The following is a 20,893-nucleotide window of genomic DNA, read 5'->3' on the forward strand; positions in this document are numbered from 1 at the left end:
ACCCACACAGAGACATTGGGACACACACCAGACGCCACCATACGAACACTCATACGAACACAGTCCCGAGTAGTGGCTATCCAGCACAAGACTCTACGTGTCCACCTGTCTGATGTACATCGTGATATGTCCTTCCTAGATAGACTAGACGCACTCAAAGTGAAGTGAAGTGAACCTCTTCAGCTGGATTCTCTCACACAGCAACCCTGCCACATTATTATCTTTGCTGGTACCACGGTGAAGCAGCTGTGTCCCAGGATCCAGGCGACACGACCCGGGGAAAAGAAAACACCTTCTCCGGAGACGGGACAAATACGCGAGGTCCCAGGACATCTAGCGATCCTCCACACTGACACTCCAACCACGCAGATGTACACCGCATTCTGCAGCAAGCCCTGCTGATTCAAGTGCTGTGCATCAGAGTCCCAGGCAAAGCCTAAATGAACCCTGCAATAAGAGCAGATCGGCAGCGCGATGATAACGGATCGGAACAGGCGACATGATAACCGATAACGTACGTCAGACGGAAAAAGTACGCGGCGGCGAAAACGACGTAGTGTTGCAACATGCGACTGTCTGTGTGTTCGTTCATACTTTTGTTCGTGTGCGAGTGCATATGTGCATATATTGAGACGTGGGCCATTAAATGCGCGCGATCGCTCATGTTTAATTTAGGAGGATAAAAAAAAAAAAGGTCAGATCAAATAGGACTCTGCTATCTACATCACAATACCGCAGGGTCAGGGTCTTCGGGTCAGGTACCAGGGGTCAGGGGTCAGTTAAATGAGATTCGGTGCAGTCACCCGTAAGGTATTTCCCAAATTACCATCTCCTTCATTTATCAAACATTTCACTCTGCTATTTCCCTCTTTATAGTACATTGTCAAGATCCTTCTCCTGTCCCCAACACCACTTCTCCAAGTAGCACAGGTATAACTAAGTATTCTTTGCAGCTTCAGTCCTTACAATAGCCTATAGAACATAATTCAACGAAACAGTCGCTCGGCAAAGACAGGACGATCGCTGCGGTTGGGAAGGGAGCAAATTAACTAAACATATTACGTTTATGTATTTATTTCTGAGCCCATCTTAACTCTTCCAGGTATGCAACGTGTTACACTGCGAGATCCATGAATTTCAGAACATCTGGCACCCTGGGACAGGAAACCTGTAACTTGCAGCTATGCAGCGCTGAAAGAATGCAGAGAAGCAACAAGAGCACGATCATCCAGACAGTCCTGACCCCTGTAACTATAGCAACCGACTTACCTAAATATCATGAGTGGGGGTGCAGCCGTGTGAACGGAATGACAGATTAACCGGCAATGCTCCAAAAAAAAAAAAAAAAAAAAACACAAAAATATACTAAAGGGCACACCTATACAAAACATAAAACGCTGCACAAGAAAAGCAGCAGTAAGAGAGCGCTAATAAATGTGCACGTCCACCTCTCCGACCGCAAGACGAGTCCTCGGTCTAGCGCGTCCTATGCGTGTCCAGACCAGGTTCCTCTGCATCACCAGCCTGCCTGGCTGACACCAAAAGAGCAGATCCCAGTGCCATTCTTAACCCCACTTTCCTCGGGGTTGCCATTTTTTTGCATTAAAACCTGCACTTCTTCAGTCGGAGCGGCACAGCGGTGTAATTTATTCAAAGAAAGGCGAAAGAAGGAACTGTAGCGGCTGCAGAGAATGGATCACCGGCACCGCATCCACAACACTGACCAACTTGACTAGAAGTGCTTCATATTAATATATCTTCTGATACAGAGAATTAGCAATAATAATAATAACACAGACATAGTATATTAATCATAATACATTTAGCTGACACTTTTATCCAAAGCAACTTACAGTATTAAGGTTACAATAACTCATCCATTTATATAGGTGGGTAATTTTACTAGAGCAATTTAGGGGTAGGTACCTTGCTCAAGGGGACTACAGCCAGAGGTGGGGATCGAACCCAAAATCTTCAGATCCAAAGGCAGTAGTGCTAACCACTACGCCGCTGGCCATCCAGACACAACAACAATCACGATAGTTAATTTTGTACCCTGTTCTTCAAATGAATCAGTCTTGCATTTCATTATGTGACACTTCTTCAGTTTCAGCGGCTAGTTGGTTCCAGAAGCAGGTACTGCGATCTCACATACACTCCCTCGTACCATCCTACATATGACCTCCCCACCCCCAAATGCAGTCTGGTAACTGACGTCCTCCTCCGGAGCTACCGGCCTTTCACGTCTGGAGAGTGATGACAAAAGCAAATTTATGGAACTGTCTATGGAAATCAGAGGAGTATTGAATATTGACACTCTTTACCTTCCTCTATGTGTGCATTAAACACCACTTATTAGTCGGAGGCAGCTAAACTAAGACCGTATATACGGTGACGCTCCTGTCATTGTGCTGGAGGAATGGATCAGACCACAGCTGTGCAAAGTGAAGATTTGCAAGGCAACCTTGTGTTTTATCTTCTTTATGCACATTTCGGTATTTCTCCACCCAGACCACCAGCTGGCAGACAGCAGAACGCCCCCAATACTGGAGTTCGCTGCCCTGCCTGATGTCAAAGAGACTAACACAGGGAGGATATGCAATTAGCAGCATTAGCCATCATCAGTAGAATTAGTAGCAAGACTGTTAATGTTACTGTTACAGCTTTTTAAAAAGAAATCTGAAAAACTTAACAGATTTCTGACAAAGACAGATCTAGATCATATAGTATAACATGACATTTATCACAGACTTCATCTATGATTTAAAGCAACCCGTTTCAAAATCTTCAACACATTTCTGTTTAAAATATCCTAAATATATACCGTTTGTATCATTTGCGAAAGAACACGACTGAACCTGCGTACTAATTAAATGGTAAGATAACGAGTTAGAAAAAAATATTCAGTCAGTAAACTTGCTTGTATATTTAAATTATACTTTCAGATGGCAGTAGCAATGCCAGTGAGTGTATCAGTAATATTATCACAATGCCAGCAACAATACTTTATAATTTACTTGTAAAAATTTAAATCAAGACTCAAATTTATTTTTAAAAAGATTTCAATTGTTTTATAAAATGATTCCAAAGAATTTTGAAGAATTAAACTTATAAATAGGCCACATCTCACAAGAGGTATGAGGACAATGTTGTAACGCTGGCCCTTTCTTATGTTAATATGTGCTCATGTTCGAATACATTTCTAAAATCGTGAAATTATTTGTTTAGAAGAAAAAGGGCGGTCGTTTGTACAAAGTGATGAACGCCAAGGAACGTGTTCGTTTTCATGACTGGAAACAGCTACATCTTCCCACGTGCAAATAATCCCACAAACTAAGTCAACGATCCATTCGTAATTTTATAAAGACAATTTTCCTATTTTATAGACTTAAAGTTTTTTAACACTACTAACATTACAATCCTACAATACACGCATCGATACACGCAATTAATCAATTAATACACGGAAAAATAATTCCTCTGTATTAATTTAAAACAAAACGTACTTGTGCCAACAAACTTCTTTACACGACTTAAAAGTGAAAAGCATAGTCTTCAAAGGACAGATGCTGAAAACTGTTTAAGATTAGAAACCTGTGCAACTATAAGAGATGCACACACACAGAGACACACTCAGATGTATGTATGTAATATGGTGTAAAGAGTAAGTAAAAGGGTGTAAAATGTGACGTGCATTATGAGATGTGCCCGGCCAGCGGAGATGCTGCCGCAAAGCCGGGAATCGGACTCACCGGAAAGCGACCAGCTGCCCGTTGCAAAGCGACGAGCACCGCGGGGCGGAGGGACCGCTGGGCGGCCGTGTGACCACCGGACCGCTCCCTGAAGCACGTCTACCGCCACCAGGTGTCATTTCAAAATGCAATATATACGGAAAGGAAGCGCTGGAGAACGGCGGGGAAATGATGCTGGAGTCGTTGTTAGTGAAAATAAAATCGGGCTCCGTCACGCAGTTAGAAAAGAAGTGCCGACAGCGCCGCGGAAACGGGCCGAAGACGAAGAGGATGAGGAAGAAGAGAAAAAGGAGAAAAAGGCCGGACTTCTCCATCGCTCTCCCTGGGCTCCTATGGAAGCCCCCCTCGCTGAGAGCCGCTAACCCATTCACCCTGCGCTGCCACTTGTCACATCAAAAGGCGTTGCCATGGAGACGGCACCGCATGCTGCTGATGGTGATTGGTGGGGAGGGGGGTGATGCTCGGCATAGGTGGGACAGGCCACGAAGAGAGCTGGATGGGGGGGGGGGGGATGAAGTGGGCAAAAGATGGGAAGGAGGAGGTTGCCTGTATGCTTCACTAGGCTTAAGAGGAATTTCTATCAATGACGATTAAAAAGTTATGACCGCGGTGAATGCTTAAAGATGTGCTATTTTAATACTAAGCCAATTATGGGTTAAAATCCAAACCAATACACACACAATATTCTCGCAGAAAGAGTGCGCTAACACCCTTCCCATCCCTTCTTTAACATAGAGTGAATTCCCGTTAATCTAACTTTATCTAACGTCACAGCGCATCCACCATTCATTTATCTATTATCATCAGGACACCTGAAATCACTGAAAAATTATCTGAAAACAATGCACCGATGAGAACTGTATATGTAAAAAATGTATGTGCAATTTAAATTGAAATATCTTTACGGTTTGCACTCTGGCGCATCTGATTAACAAACCTTAAATGCTGGCTATATTTAATCATTTAGCAAAAGCAGCACAGACTGGATCCTGCCTGACATCATCGGTGACACTGCTGTCCTTTCATTTGTGCGAGAAGCCAAATATCTTGTTTCTGATACATTTCAGCCTTGTAGTTTAGAGCCCTTCATACCTTCAACCTTGCTCTGATGCTGGAAAATTTCTCTTGACATACTGCTCACTGCTTTCCACAACATTATTCATGACCACGGAAGTCCAGATATGACACAGATTACAAGGCTGTTTTGTATCGCAGACGGGTAAAACACCATCGTGTCACACCAGCTGTCAAAAAAACGTTTTTTTTTTTTTTTTTTTTTTCCAGCCCGCTTCCGTTTTCCATTCATATTTTCTCTGTTGTGCTTCTCAGGGTAATAACCATGCTGTGTTTGTGTATGTGTACGTGAGCACATGTCTGGAAACATTAAGAAAACAACCTCATGAAACAGCAAAATAACCCCCCTGGGGTAAGAATGTTCTCACTCGCAGAACACATTTCATAAATGTTCTCAGCTATTGTAAAAAAAATAAATAAATAACATTGCACATCATCGGTTTAAACATGTTTTTTGAGTTTTTTTAGTTGGGGTCAGAAATAATTTATGCAAATGAGGTGAGAGGAAATTTTGAGACCCCAAAATGAGTGTGCGTGTGCGTGAATACATGTATGAGCGCGCACTTCTGCCGATGCACAATCGGCCTCGAACCACCACAATGCGCAGCGAGCATTTCAATGAACAAGGCTGCGAGGTGATCGCAGCAGGGGTGATGAACAGGCATCTCCCTTTTCAGCGCTCATCGCACTGCGAGGCCACGGTAACGAGCAAACTATATAAATAAGCGAGGAATGAAGGGTTGAAGGCAGAGAGGAAGGGGGAACTTATCCTCCTTCATAATAGAGGGACTTAAAAAGAGGCAGGTGCTGCCATGTCCCCAGACTGAGGCCAAAAGAGAGGCAGGATAAGAGGGACAAGAAAAGAGTACTCATACCCTCATACACACACACACACACAGAGTACATTTAGCAACACACAGATGTACATACACAAATACATAAATACCCTCATGCAGGCACTCAAGAAACACAGGCATACAGAAATATATTCAAATTCAGGGACAAACACACACACACACACACACACACACACACACACACACACACACACACACACACACACACTCAGGAGCAGCAAGAGTGGTGCAGCCCAACACAGATAGAAAGGGAATAATTAAAAAATATGAGCAGCGGGGTGTAACAAAGGACATTATTCTACACTGAAAGGTCTGCAAAACCCATACGCACCCGAGAGAGAGAGAAAGCAATAGAGCACAAAGAGGAGCCCAAAGAGAAGGAGAGGGGGGAAGGGGAGGGATGGGGGGCACAGACAGGAGTAACAAAAAGAGGGAGAGTCAGAGAATGACAGAGAAGACAAAAGCAAGGGGTGGGGGGGGGGACAACGGGAAAGGAGCTGTGTGGTGTGAGGAAGGGGAGAGAATTCCTCATTTTGTGGGGGGAAAAGTAAAAGATGGAACTTAAAAAAATCTTGACATACTGAATTTTATGTATATATATATATATATATATATATATGGTTCAGCAAAAGCTATCAATCGGATATACCGTGATGTCAGGTGTAGTCAGAATTGAAGTTAGTCAGTAAAAGTATATACAGTCTTTAAAATCACAAAGGACTGTACAACTACATTCTAAAAAATAAAAAACCTGAGTCTAAAAAATAATAAAGAAATACATCTTGTCAAAAGTATATCTGATAAATATATATGTGTAGAAATACACACACACTGGCTGAACCGCTTGTCCCATACGGGGTCGCGGGGAGCCGGAGCCTAACCCGGCAACACAGGGCATAAGGCTGGAGGGGAAGGGGACACACCCAGGACGGGACACCAGTCCATCACAAGGCACCCTAAGCGGGACTTGAACCCCAGACCCACCGGAGAGCAGGACCCGATCAAACCCACTGCGCCACTGAACCCCCCTGTAGAAACACATGCAGTCAGAAGTATCCTTTCAGTATGAGTTGCTTTCCTGGCAGGTCAGCCTTCACATATTGATTCCTTAATGATCACCTGTCTTGGCCACAGACTGAATGAGTGTGTGTGTGTGTGTGTGTGTGTAGCTTACGTTGGGGTGACCTAGACACCCTGCCCAGGATGAAAAACCCAGGAACAGCGGAAGACCAGCATTCTCCTACCTCTCCCACACCTGTTTGTAGGATCTTCAGACCCGTCGCAGACTCCAGGAAGCTCTTCTCTGCCACTGCAAAGGGCACAAAAGCACAGGAAAGACAGGGTGTTAGATGGGCACCTTGCCCTCTCCGCAGACATTAGGAGATGCTGAATTAAATGGGAAAAATTCACCTCCCAACACAAACACATCATGTAAGCAAGGAAAACAGCTCAAGATAAGTTGCATAACAAGAATTAAGATTGATAATCAGCAAACACATGGATTTTTGGATATTCTAATGTGTACAGATATAAAACCATCAAACACTGCAGAGATCAAACGCTTATCCAATGTATATACAAGTTCAATATTAGTTTGTAAAATGTAAACATTAATAGAAAAGTATGAGAATGAATCATAAAGCACAGCTTCGTTGCAAAACTGTGACTACGGAGCTGCGTTGATGACTAACACTTTTAGAATTAAGAGCAAATTACTTTCATGAAATAATCAACCGTGCTGTAAATTAAAAACAAAAATGGAAGAGTGAGACAGTTGCCCCTTTTGTTCACAGATTCACAGCACTGGTTGGTGTTCCGAGCGGAAAATTCCAGCAGCGGTTGTGCGTCCTACATAATTCCAACCTGTCTGATAAGAACATTGTGTGCCAAATGCAAAAAAAAAAAATAAATAAATGACTTTGGCAATAGAGAATAATCTTGAGAAAAAAAATTTGTTTGTCTAAATTGGGTCCCTTCTGCCCAACACAGTAACTTTTTCAGATTAACATGATGGCAGGAACAGAAAACCGCCAGATAAAAGCTTGTGTCAAGCTGATTTACAACTGATCTCTCACTGGCATGCTCCTCTTGTCCTCCTGTCTTTTGGTGATTAGTGGTATTTACCTTTTTCTGCTGGAAGCATGGTTTGTTTTTCATTTTTTAATTAACTTTGAGCATATGCTCAGTATTCCCTCCACCATTACACGGAACAAAACAGCATTCATCTCCAGTACAAACAAATTTAACAAATACGTTAGAACAAATATATAAAATGCAATAGAATTGTTTCGCTTTGGATATACTATAAATGTATTCATTATACATATTCGTGACAAAGCTCTATACCGAATTTAAAGTTTCCCCTCTTAAGATATATGGAGTTAATAAAAGTATGTATTTAATACAGTTCTGTACAATCAGTGCACATGCTTGCCTGGTCTATTTTACAAATGAGATTAAATAAGTGCATTTTATTTGCACCGGTGGCTCTGAACAGCTTTGTTGACAGCCTGTCCAAAAAGACATTATCGTGTAGGTCCATCCTTCGGACGTACGAATATACAACGGACTATATCTGGTCCACGACAAAATAACCGAAACTCAAGAGTTCGGCCCATGAGACGAAACTCCGAGAACGCCTACGACGTCACGGCCTTTCGGTACAAAAAGGAAGCAAAGGAACGGAGAGGAAGAAACAGAACGGGAGGCACCATAATGACCCCCTCGGCTGGGCCGGGGTCGCGCAGCCACTCACCAGCTTTCTCGGCCACATCGTCCGCGCTGAGATTTTGGCCGTTCTGTCGAATCCGGAACGTCAGGGCCGGACCCACCACGCTGAAAGCGCACGCGGTTGCGAGAAGGTCAAGAGCACGCACTCATGAAAAGGAGCTGTTGGTTTAAATTCATCGCGAAATCTGCTACGGCGCGCTGAGCTCAGTCAGCAGGCGGCGGCGAGGAGGACTCGGTCCGCGCCTTCATCGCGGCTCTTCGGGGTAACATTCGGCGTAGCGGAAGGTGTTGGGGGACAAGGACAGTCTGAGGAATCCCACCTAATGTTGATGAAGGTGCTGGTGGTCAAGTGGATCCTCTCGGCCAGGGTTTCCAGCAGACGCACCCCGTCGAACAAGCTGAGCGGGCTGTGGGGAAAGAGGCGGCTTAGCGTTACACGCAAACACACGCTCTCCTTCCACTGCTGCGATTCAAAATGACCCTTACTTCGAATAAACACATTGACCGACACCGCCACTATTAGTTACTATGAAACGCGTATCCGATTTTATCTAAGCCACTGGCGTGATGTTGCGACATCTCGTTTTCTGCTCAGCTCCCCGCCACATGCCTGCTTAGAGCGTGGTTGCGTTATCGAGAGAAGGCAGCACAGAGACCACCTAGAGGAACGAGAAGCAGACGGACGGCACTCCGGGTGTGACCGGACGTACTTCTGGTTGGTCACGATGTAGCCGTACTCCTCCCGGACGGGCGGTCCGGCGTGCACCGTGGGCTGGACGCCGGGGCTCGCCGAGGTCGTCTCCTTTGGCTCCGCATCCCCCGGCTCCTCGGTGACCCGTTGCGCAGTCATATTCACACCGACCGTAACAGCTGTCGTCAGGCTCGCCGGAGCACTCGTAGCAGGTGGCTGCTGCGGGACCGAAGCCGGAGGCACGGCGGGCCTGGGAGCCGGCTCAGCCTTGTGTGTCATGGAAGCCTCCATCAGCTCTGGCTGTAAAGGTGAGTACACATGGAGATCAATTCCACCAGTCTGTCATCTTTCATTTTCCTTCATCAAACAACCCAGCTCAAATCGTTCCATGTATTTATTCATTTAGCCGACACTTTTCACCAAAGCAGCTTACAACGTTAATCTCCTTACCCGTTTGTACAAGCGGGTAACTTTGCTGGAGAAATTTAGGGTAAATACCTTGTTCAAGGGGGGGATGGGATTCAAACCTGCAACCTTTGGGTTAAGAGGCAGCAGCTCCAATTGCTACGCTACCAGCTGCCCCATTCGTGTACAGATGAAGGTAAGTAAAAATCTGACTGGACATTCCACCCTGAACTGCTTTGTTCATGTACACTGCCACAATTTGGTTACTGAATAAATTTCAAGGGCACCGATTTACACGAATTCTAAATGGTCACATAAACAAGGAGCCAATGTTGACAGCCCAATGTTACAAGTTCATTAATGTTATCAAATGCAGACGGTTATTTAATCTGTGTTTCTACATCTATGGCAAAATACTTTATCAGTTCAAAAAATTGGCATTCACATTTAAAAACTCAAAAGTATTGATGGGTTTTGAATATAAAGCCAAGGGGAGATTTTTAATTGTGTTTCATCACCTGGCTAATTGAGAGAAAATCACTATGACAACAGTGATGCTCTTCAAAAAGTGAAGGGGGATTTGGCCACAATGGCACCAATTCAGTTTGTCTGCAGTTAACAAGATCGCGTTCTTTACAAAGCCCATCTACAGCGGCGGATCACGCCTCTGCAGCAAACAATGGGAAAAGGCTGACATTGTGAGATAACCCCTGGGAGACACCGCAGCTGTGAGGCAGGGAGAACTGCGAGGAGCAGCACACCATTTACACAGCCGATTTGCACAGCATCAGCCCTGCCCTCCGTCTGCGCTCACCTTCTTCTTAGTGCCCGCACCTTCTTCGCGCTGATCTGGATAGAGGAAGAACGAGCATCAGTACGTCTGTTTTGAGGGGCTACAACGAAAAACCTTTACTCTCATTCTTTATTCATTTAGCAGATGCTTTTCTCCAAAGCAACTCACACACACACACACTTTCTGAACCGCTCGTCCCATACAGGGTCGCAGAGAACCGGAGCCTAACCCGGCAACTCAGGGCGCAAGGCCGGAGGGGGAGGGGACACACCCAGGACGGGACGCCAGTCCGTCTCAAGGCACCCCCAGTGGGACTCGAACCCCAGACCCACCGGAGAGCAGGATCCGGTCCAACCTACTGCGCCATCGCGCCCCCCAAGCGACTTACAGTGCTAGATACACTACAGCACATAACCTATAGGTAGTCACTCGTTCATACACCAGAGCAGCACACTCTCGAATAAAAACTGGCAAACACGGAAGTAATTAAGGCAGAAACGCAAAATACATTCATTCTTTTAAGGGTGCAAAGTAGCAACGTTGCCTTGTGTGGTTGACTGTGTGCGGTTCACTGTGCGGGAAACGCTGTGCGGGGTTGAGCATGTTCTCCTTCCTGGGATGCTTGGGTACCTGAGCTTTTAGACTGCAGCAACTTCAGGGCAGCAGACAAGGTGTTGAGCTGCTCCAAGGTGAGATCCCTCAAGTCAATCCCAGACTTCTCCAGAAGACCAGCAACCCTCTGCAAGGTGGCATCTGTGCAGGTGAGAGTGAGCGGTCACACCGGGGTCAGAAAGGTTCACAGAGGAAATCTGCAGCGTAGTTTTTCACCGGACGTGCGATTGCTATGCAACAAGAACCACTCTCACCATCCAGCTCGGACAGCGTGCTGTAATCCGCTGGGGTCTTCTTGTGCTGCCGCTGCCTGAAAACCTCCTCCTGAGTTATGTAGTCCTCCGCATAGTCCAAAGGGAAGTTCAGCTCGTCGTAGAATTGCGACGTGCGGATAGCTGGTGCCACCCGGTGGCGGGTGGACGGCGGTGAGGACGAGAGGTACAGAGACACCAGGTCCTGGAGCAGCTGCCGGTCTCTGTCCCCTGCGCGTGACCTGTCCTTTCGGGACTGCAAGGACATATGTGGATATGCCCCTCCGCCCAAAGAGTTCAGGGAGCGCTCCTCTTCTTCCTGGTATCCATACTACCAGCCAGATACAAATATACAGTCAGAGCACAAGATGAAAAGAGAGTAGGTGGAGGATGCATATGTGCTTGTGCATGAGTGCATTTGTGGCTGTCCAGCCACCTCTGAGTCACGCAATCAGTGTATTTATTTATTAGTTTGCATGTTTGCATCCTTATGAGTACACATGTACTTACTCAGTCCCAGCAGATTGTAGGTACAAGGCCTGTGCATTTGAGCCCTACTGTGGCCGCAGCTGTGTGGGAGTGGGAAGGGGTGTCGTGGGTGTACCTGGCGGTAAGTATAGGGATCCATTAGGGGGGCTTGCATGTGGTGGGAATCCTGGGCTGGGTCCTCTAGAATCATGTAGTCCAGGTAGCGTTGCACCATGGCAGGACTCAGCTGGTCCACACTGGGTCGGGACTTGGGGCTTGGATACGCCAGCTTGGTAGAATACTTTTCTGAGTGCGGCGAGGCTCTGGAGGAGGAAGACGAGGGAAGACGTTAACGTTTCGGGAACGCCAGGAGATTCGGCAACAGGGATGGAATCTACATGGTGGCTACAGAAACGTTCTTACTGGGACTGAGGGGGCTCTCGAAGACCGGCGGGGGTGCGGCTTTGGGGAACGCGGCTCAATTCCTTCGTAATAATGTACTGCGTGATGTCATCCTGCCAGGAGAGGCCTGCGCAACCATTGGCCAATGCAGTTGCCAGTCGATGCACACAGGAACACAAGCGTTAGGCGATAACGTGACAAGTACGGTATGTTGCGAACTGCTAAACTTGTATGTGCGCAGATTTGTGCCAATTGACTTTGTGAGATTTTTCACTTGAAGTCTTGACCGGTAACGAGGACAACTGTACCGTAGATTACTCTTACTTTTCGCAAAGTTCGTCCATAATGTGCATTTGCAAAGCGTTTATTCAAATCGGTGTCTTGCTTTCCGACTGTGACCAGAGCAGCAGTCATATACGTGCCTCCAATTTGCCCTTACGACAAAAAGCACAGCAGCTGGGAAGTGTAGGAAGTGGCCACAGTTTAATGGCTCTTCAGACACATTCCTCAGCTCACCTTGCAACATCAGCTGTTTCAGCACTTCCTGCAGCCTCTGGAGAACAGGAACGGACACCTGGTACTGTACCCGCTCCTGCCCGGGGGCCTGGCACTGCCCGAACAGTCCATCTGGAAGGCAGCAGAGTGTCAGTCTGTTAGTATCCATTAGCACCCATTAGCACCCATTCACATGGCACTGCCCTCAGCAAACCAGCCTGAGTGGGTCTCTAGCCCGTCCCCGCTGGCGTCTCAGGATGAGTATATGTGCTGTTGTGATGCCTCCAAAATTCACCAAACCCCCAGCCGCCCACACACAGCTCTAAAAAAAAACATATTAAAGACGTGACTCATTGTCAATGCGGAAAAGATAGTGCTTGGCAAGTGAATGAAAACCGAACGCTGGAGAAAGTGGTAAACACGGGGGTTGCCAGGCGGTGAAAGTGGATTGAAGGTGTAAGAACAGCCAGTGAACAACAGTACATTAAACGGTAAAATGTGAATGCTTGTTGACAGTAGCACGTACAGATGTGTGTGTACGTGAACGTGCCGCATGGCACTGCAGGGACCGTTTGTTCTCATGGAAGAGTAAAAGATCACACGATACAAGCCTGAGCAAACGCAGAAAGAACCTGAGAGTCTATGCATCGGCATCCGTGTGTGTCTGAGAAAGGGCCATGTATGCGTTAGTGTATGGTAGTGACTCATCTCTGCTGTGTGTCTGGAGAGATTGCGGGGGAGTCGACCCCACTGTTATGGACCTGATGATGTCATTGTTGCCAGGGAGATGGCAGGTTAAATGCTGTGATGGAACTAAAAGAATAGCAATAGGTAAGAAAAAGAATCTGTGCTCTGTGCAGACACTCTTCACAATACAAGCACTTCTATCATTATTGCTCTATTATAGTTCCTTTTGTTCCTCTGTCCAGGGTGCTGAAATCAAACAGCTTCATTTTATTTGAACTTCACTTATTGATCTCCGTTGCTGTTTTTTCCATTCTTCGCCTTGTTTGCATTAATTACACGGAGAAAAAAAAAATCCATTGTAATTCGATGTGTCCATTTAAGAAGACATATCTGTCGACAGATACCCTCGCAGAGTGATCCATACACACGGCGCTGAAGTCCCATAACTCATTTCTACAGCCCTGCAGAAAGTGTCATGCACAGGAACGATTTGACCAAACTAACTGAAAGCTCTAAATTGCAGGTACCCTTCATATATAACATGCATGGACAGGTAGGCACAAACCCTCAAAAACGGAAATTGCTAAAAAAAAAAAAACACAGCGGCTGCAGTGAGAACACAACATAAATAATTCAGCTCCAATTTGCTTGATCTGGTCTTGCTGCTGTGCTGGAGTGTTTTCGTAGTCTGCCGAGACGCAGGCAGGAAGCAGTGCTCGTGACACAGATCGGACCAGATGTCTTTAAATGATCGCGAGCAGGAAATCTTGGGGTTTGAGCACTGTTTGGGTCAGACCTCTGCCTACTTCCATAAGGTGTCATTAACCTGAGAAAGCTGGAGATACATACCATCCGAGCAACGCTGGTCCCTGGTGCACAGCCTCTTCTCAAACAGGCAACCTAAAACCAAGGAAGACAGGCAGAGAAAGGAAGAAGCTCAGGTACTGAGAGAGCAATCTTCTGCTACAATGTACATGGTACACTGCTAGAAATGAGTGCATGTGTCAGTGGGTATGAATGATCTTCAAGGCTACTTATGTCACATGCATTAAGACAGTTTAAGAAACCATCGGGTGTCAACTGCCCACAGAAGCATCTGTGTCTTCTTCACCGTTGCACGCAAGCTGCTATTTCTCATACCGCTAGGCTTATGGCCACCTGAGAACACACACTCACAACACACTCTTCATACTTCATACACAACCTCCCCCCTGGGGATCTAATACACCTGTGCAGCTTTGTGAGTGATTTTCCTTCTCTCAGGTTCCAGGTGGTTTTACAATAAGTCATCTACAACATATACGTAGTCTTACGATGAGCAATCTAGAGTACTAATGTCATTGTAGACATGCTGGAATTACTGATCTGCATCTTCTTCATTAAGAATCAGAGGTTTTCTCATCTTTTCCAGTGTTCCCTCTTAGATCCAGCAGCTCTGAAGAGATACACATTTCATGTTTGCGTTAGTGTTGTTTCAGCAGCAACTTAGGACTATAGCACAAACCAGACAAGATGTCAAGTACGGACCAACTGCTGCGAGCAACAGAAGCCTAGAAGCACAGCATGAAACTGACAAAGTCCTATACCTCATCCACAAAGTTCAATACCTCACACCAGCATGGAGCTTCAACCACAAAGGGCAAAAACTAAGCTTGTTGTACTGATCCAGGCAGCCTACGTCAAATGATTCTTCTTGTTATACAAGGACACGGAAGAAGACCACATCTACCATCTTCTCAACTGCTTGAAAAATGTAAATGGTCTAAATAAGGCTGAAAGCGGCTCTGAGTTTGGAACAACGAAGGCGGCCCATCGGTGTACTGGTCGCATGCAATCAAATCACAGTCCAAACCCAGTTATCTGAGTGGGAGTTTTGAATCAGCAATATGACTCTTCCTCTCAGAACCCTGTGAGGGTGAAAGAGTGGATGGGATTACATCTTCAGCACAGTGCAGAGAAAGAGGCGCCGATCAAGGGGACTTTATCGACAAGCGATTAACTCGGGGCATGGTCTCAAAATCAACACAATGACTAGACCATGTAGAAGAGAATAACAAAGAAATAACAAAATTCTGAGGTTACTGTCATGTCTATAGTAACTATTTTCAAAATTATTATAGTGAAGCTTCTCTTTCTGCAAAGCACAGATTGAGATTAGACACAAATTTATATAACATAACTTTTACTTTTTTCCTGAGTGCACACTAAATGAAATAAAACATAAAAATCAAGGCCCAGCAGGTATCACAGCGATTACGGACACGGAGTTGAAACCTGGAGGTTGCTGATTCACACAACACTGCCCGCTATTGCTGTAACACCCTTGAGCAAGGTACTTTCAATGCACTGCTCCAGTAAAAATACCCATGCGTAGAAGTGGGTCAAATTCTTCTAAGTAGCTTTGTATAAACTTGTCAGTTAAGCAATCAACTTAATGGGGCTGAAAAACAACATACTGCAGGTCACTGTAAAGCACTGAAAATAACAGATAGACTGGCAGACATGCAGAAGGTGTAAAATGAGCACCGGTAGCATGTAGGTCTTGACATGATTAGCACCTTTGAATGTTTTCTCAGTTTTCATGCAGGCCTACACATCAGCATGCCGCTTGTCGACTGCCTATATTCCCGTATCAATCTACTCCTACGCCTTCAGCCCTCCAGACTTCCAGGTTCTGGCAGAGGTGCGACGTGGAGGAGCGCATCAGAGATGAGTCAGCCCTCTCCGTGGAGAGAAGGGTGAGGCGGCGGGATAGGAGTGAACTTGGCTACTGACACTGATGGAAACCACCGAGAGCGTAAAAGCGTGTACAAGTCCACACACACAAACGTATTTAGGCGCACGCTTTTCTTACGGTTCATAAATCGAGTTTCCCTAATGACAAAAGAATTTCTGTTGTCTTTTCCAAATGGGATTTCAAATGTTTCTTTCTGACAGGGTAGCACGGTGGCACAGATCCCTCACAGTTGGTGGGCTCTGGGTTTCGACTGTATCGAGTTTGCTTGGGGTCCCTCTGTACGCTTGAGTTTCCTCCCAGAGTCCAAAGCTGTGTACTTCCGATGAATTTCCATCACTCTAAACTGACAGTAGTGGGGTGCATGTATGAGTCCGTGCGATTCTCCTCCGATGGAGTGGTGTCCCATCCGGAGAGTACCCTGCCTTGTGCCTCATGCTTTTGGGACCTCTGGAACCCTGCGCTGACCATGCCATTACTTATAGTGGACAAATGGGCAGATGGACTTTTTTCGGAGTGCTACATTCATTTTACCTTAATAATGACATTTTCATGGTGAGCTTTGATGACTGCATTACCAATATTATACTCTCAAAAGGTGATCAAACATTTTGCTACAGTTCTAAATATAGACAAATGCATTTTGCTTCCAAAGGATCCACCTACCACACAATCTAGGGGCACCAATCCTTTCCAGCTCCTTCTCCACTTCACCTCTGCATCTCTTTGCATGCAATTCTGTCACTCCAGCACACTCTCCTTCACCAGAACAGAGGCTCCAAACACCCATAGCTCCACTTGCACTTTGGATTCTCACTTTATTCTAACATATCTAGTTTGATCTTTCAGAATTTACATTATTCTTCTCTCACTCGGTTCTACATTTGTACACTTCCATATAAAGCATCGAGATTTTCATGAGATACTGACATTGTGGGGGGGCGCGGTGGCGCAGTGGGTTGGACCACAGTCCTGCTCTCCGGTGGGTCTGGGGTTCGAGTCCTGCTTCGGGTGCCTTGCGATGGACTGGCGTCCCGTCCTGGGTGTGTCCCCTCCCCTTCCGGCCCTACGCCCTGTGTTACCGGGTAGGCTCCGGTTCCCCGTGACCCCATATGGGACAAGCAGTTCTGAAAATGTGTGTGTGTGTGTGTGTGTACTGACATTGTTTTAGAGGAAAGGCTGCATAATGTCCAAGACACTGGATGTGAAACGACTCACAGTTCCACAAACGGAAAACAATTTAAATTTTCCTTCAATTAAAGCATGCCTTTAATGATGGTACTTAAGATCAGTTTCTATAGTGTCTCTATCCATCCATATTATTTGAAATGTAATTCTGTAATCTACGTTAAAAACTGCAAAATTGTTTGCCAAGCAAACAAATATATATTTTTTGTTACAAAGGGACAGTGCAGGATGGGTTGCCGCTCTCCATGGTTCTGAACCAGTGAGTCATCCCAGCTGAGCTACAAGTATTCAGTCTCCAGTCTCTGTTTAAAAAGTATGGGGTCAATTTAGCCCACTCACTAACCAACTTCAACTTTTAAATAAAGTAAATTCTGGGTAATTTCATTACATATGAAATACCGCTGTTCAGCAAAAAGTCACAAAACAGCATCCCACAGCAAGTATTTCCCTTCAACTTTCATTTATAGCCATTCTTTTGAATGCTAATAGGAAAACGTCCATCATTTAAAAAGAGGGAAATCAAATTTGTGTGATGAACAGTCGATGAACGGTGCATATGGTGAAGGAAACAAACTAACTGTACTTAAGAGTCACATATCTGCAGCTATGTCTCTTTCTCCTAAGGTAATGCACAAATTGTATTTTCTATGAGATGCACGTCGCTTTGGAGAAAAGCGTCTGCTAAATGAATAAATGTATTGTAAATGTAAATTGAAGTAAAACACTGAACAGCTACTTATTGATACAGCCAGTAGTAGGAGCAGCAGCAACATCGGTAGATGGCACTCGCACTGGAGTTGATGTTACTATGAATAGAACTGTAGGCTATTCTTTTTCATATTTATTATATTATCTAAAACAATCCTGGTGACGGTGTGTGTGTGTGTGTGTGTGTGTGTGTGTGTGTATCCTCCCATAGAACAAGACTGCCAGCAGTAGGGTGTCACTTTACAGGGATAATGACAGAGTGGTGTCTCCATTCAAAGCGGAAGATGGGACTCGCTGAAGCACAGAGGCCATCGCAGTGAGGGCAGAGAGGTATTACAGGAAGAAGAGGACAGAGAAAAAGGGAAAAGGAAGGAGAGAAACCACAGCACGAGTGTTTGAATGAGGCAGGAATTCCCTCTTGAACGCACCGAGTGTTTAACCTGTTGCTAATTTTTATTGACGGTCTGTCACATGCAATTTGAAATAACACGTTAGCGCAGGAAACAGGAGCACACAAACACATCACACTCCACATAAACATTCAGAATTCCACCCCTTCTTCAACAGACTGAACTCCTCGGTTACTGCTGCACTTTCACGCTCCATTCCGTCGACTCACGCGACCACAAACCAACCGTGAATATATTCCAAAGAGAATTATATCACACAATCAGTGCAATGCACTGCGGTGGGGAGCCATGCATTTTAAACGTGGTTTATTACCTCACGCCTAAAACACCAATACATTTTCACAGCTCCGGTCTGTTCATCCAGGAAACCGGTTGCTCTTTTAGAGACAGTGCCACAGTGGGCAGATACGTGTCTTTTCCTTCCACTAAGGACCACCTCATCCGGATGAACACACTCGGCCCAGAACCCATCTGGACCAACACCTCGGTGCCATGGAAAGCGCGGTGACGCAAATCGTGTTTCTCCATCTGCACCGCTCACCACATCACTGACTGACTCTGCGCGCAAGAACAACATGATCTTCATCATGTGAAGAAAAGGCAGCACCTTCAATGGCTTCATACACACATCAGATTAGTAATGAAGACGGGTTGGAACAAACGTAAACGTGTCGAGCGCTTCGCACGTCGACCGTCCCTGTCAGGCCAGGGGGCTGCCGATGTTCCCCCACGGCACGGGTCGGATGCAGCTGCACCAATGAGTCAGAAACACACCACACACACACACACACACACACACACACACACACACAGTGCTGCGCGCGCCGCGTCTGTGCCAGTGTGTTTTGAAACACACCGATTATATGCACACGTATTAGCGGTGTGTGCGGCGTTTGTGGTCACCGAACGGACAGCATATTAAAATATGGTAAATAGAGCAGCATAATCATGACAAAATTTCTGCATCTCACGCTCCACCCCCATCATCGTTCTGCGGCGCATAATTCCTCATGTCGCGCGCGCGCGCACACACACAAACACACACACACACAAAGTACGTGCCTTACCGTGTCTGTTACACATCCCGAGCTCGGAGCACACGGTCATCACACAAAGAAGGAGCCACAGGCGCGAGCGCTCCATGTTCCCCCCCGCGCGGCAGGTCGCGCGCCAGCGCCGGACACACCTCAAGCTTCGAGCCGTTTCTATTCTATCTCAGTGCTCGCGCATCAGCGGGAGAACGTGCGGCGCAGGAACGCGCTACCGAGGCCCGGCGTCGCCCGGGCAATCGGGCAGTAACGGTCTGCCCGTAACGCTCCGACCTAAAGCCAGGACACGGGCTTCGCGAATCGGGAGCGGGAATCGTGAGCCTCGCGCCGCTTCACACCGTTTCTGCGGCTGCTTCTTATTGGAGGGAGACCCGCAATGACGTCATTGCCACGGAAACGTGGAGGGGCGTTCTGAATGGAGCGGGGAGTGGTCCCCAGCGGGGCTGTGCCGCAATCGTTTGCGGTAAACACGCATTTACAGGCAGCCAGGCAGCAGATGATATGAGTAGATGGACGAGAAAAGCCCAGCTTGAATCTCACGAGAACCCGGAGTCTCGGAATGCTGTTTGTATTCTGGTGCTGCAGGTGGGACCTTGCCATCCCCGGGGCCCTGGATGCTGCCTGTCCAGTGGCCCCACCACCCAGAGGGATCTCTCCACTGAAAGCGCTGCACACACTGATGAAAACAGGAGACTGAACTTCTCTCCGGGGCTAGTAGGTTGTTAGGTCTTGCCCCAAAACTGAAAATGCAAGTTCAAAGCCACATAGACAGCATGACACTGCTCCTGGGCGGTGGATCCAGACAAGAGTTTAAACCCAACTCAGTCTCTGTGGAGTTTGCATGCGTTTCAGGTGAACCGTAACTGCCCTTTGTGTGCGTAGGTGCTAGTGGTGTAGGACGGAGTGTGTCTGATTGCCGTATGATGGAGTGGCATACCACCAAGGGTGCAGTGTGTCACGCACCCTGTATTTCCAAGATAGGATCCAGACCACCAGCACCCTCAACTGGACAAGTCCTTTTCAGTGGACAGATAGTCATAAAGACACATTCCCCCTAAAAAAAGGCTTCAGCTACATACACAGAGGAACAAGAGTTCACAGGGTGAACAGATTAATCGGGGTTAAATTGTGCTGGCCACGGGTTCAAACAAATCAGTTGCTCTGCAGTCACTTAACTGACTAGTAAAATACCTGCATTAAAAGAGAGATGAAGACTGAGTGATAATACACAAATTGCCATCCTGTAATTGTGTTGTACAAAGACCTAAATGTTAAGACATATTACAGCTGTTTATATATTCCTTTGATGTAACATTGTAAACGCACTGTAATTTCACTACTGCTGCGTCGTCATGCATACCTATAATTACAGTACTCAATACTAACAAGCAGTACAGTTGTTTGTGCATTATTAGTTTAAGCACACTGTGTGTTTATTACTGACTTAGCTGAAGATTAGACTACATTAATTCACAGACATTCTGATCATTTCAAGGGGTTCACAAACTTTTCTTCCATTAACACTACTTAAGGAAACAGAAAGGCTACTTAAATGCTTAAAAATACCTGCCACGAAAAAAGAAATCA

At 46.1% G+C, this 20,893-nt stretch overlaps 1 protein-coding gene across 2 annotated transcripts in view; it reads right to left on the reverse strand.

Annotated features, from left to right (window-relative positions):
- Positions 1–19,665, reverse strand: part of LOC108920681 (receptor-type tyrosine-protein phosphatase-like N) — a 30,838-nt gene extending 11,173 nt beyond the window's left edge. For both annotated transcript variants that reach the window (XM_018729610.2, XM_018729609.2), the window contains exons 1-12: positions 19,325–19,665; positions 14,067–14,117; positions 12,552–12,662; positions 12,057–12,162; positions 11,770–11,956; positions 11,169–11,496; positions 10,933–11,055; positions 10,324–10,358; positions 9,124–9,404; positions 8,734–8,820; positions 8,439–8,518; positions 6,928–6,992 (exon numbers count right to left, since the gene is read on the reverse strand). In XM_018729610.2, coding sequence (XP_018585126.2) covers positions 6,928–6,992; positions 8,439–8,518; positions 8,734–8,820; positions 9,124–9,404; positions 10,324–10,358; positions 10,933–11,055; positions 11,169–11,496; positions 11,770–11,956; positions 12,057–12,162; positions 12,552–12,662; positions 14,067–14,117; positions 19,325–19,400 — 1,530 coding nt within the window. In that variant the 5' untranslated portion in view covers positions 19,401–19,665. The remainder of the gene's footprint in view (positions 1–6,927; positions 6,993–8,438; positions 8,519–8,733; positions 8,821–9,123; positions 9,405–10,323; positions 10,359–10,932; positions 11,056–11,168; positions 11,497–11,769; positions 11,957–12,056; positions 12,163–12,551; positions 12,663–14,066; positions 14,118–19,324) is intronic.
- Positions 19,666–20,893: the final 1,228 nt, after the last annotated feature.

Source organism: Scleropages formosus, chromosome 12 (genome assembly GCF_900964775.1).
Source record: "Scleropages formosus chromosome 12, fSclFor1.1, whole genome shotgun sequence".
NCBI lineage: Eukaryota > Metazoa > Chordata > Actinopteri > Osteoglossiformes > Osteoglossidae > Scleropages > Scleropages formosus.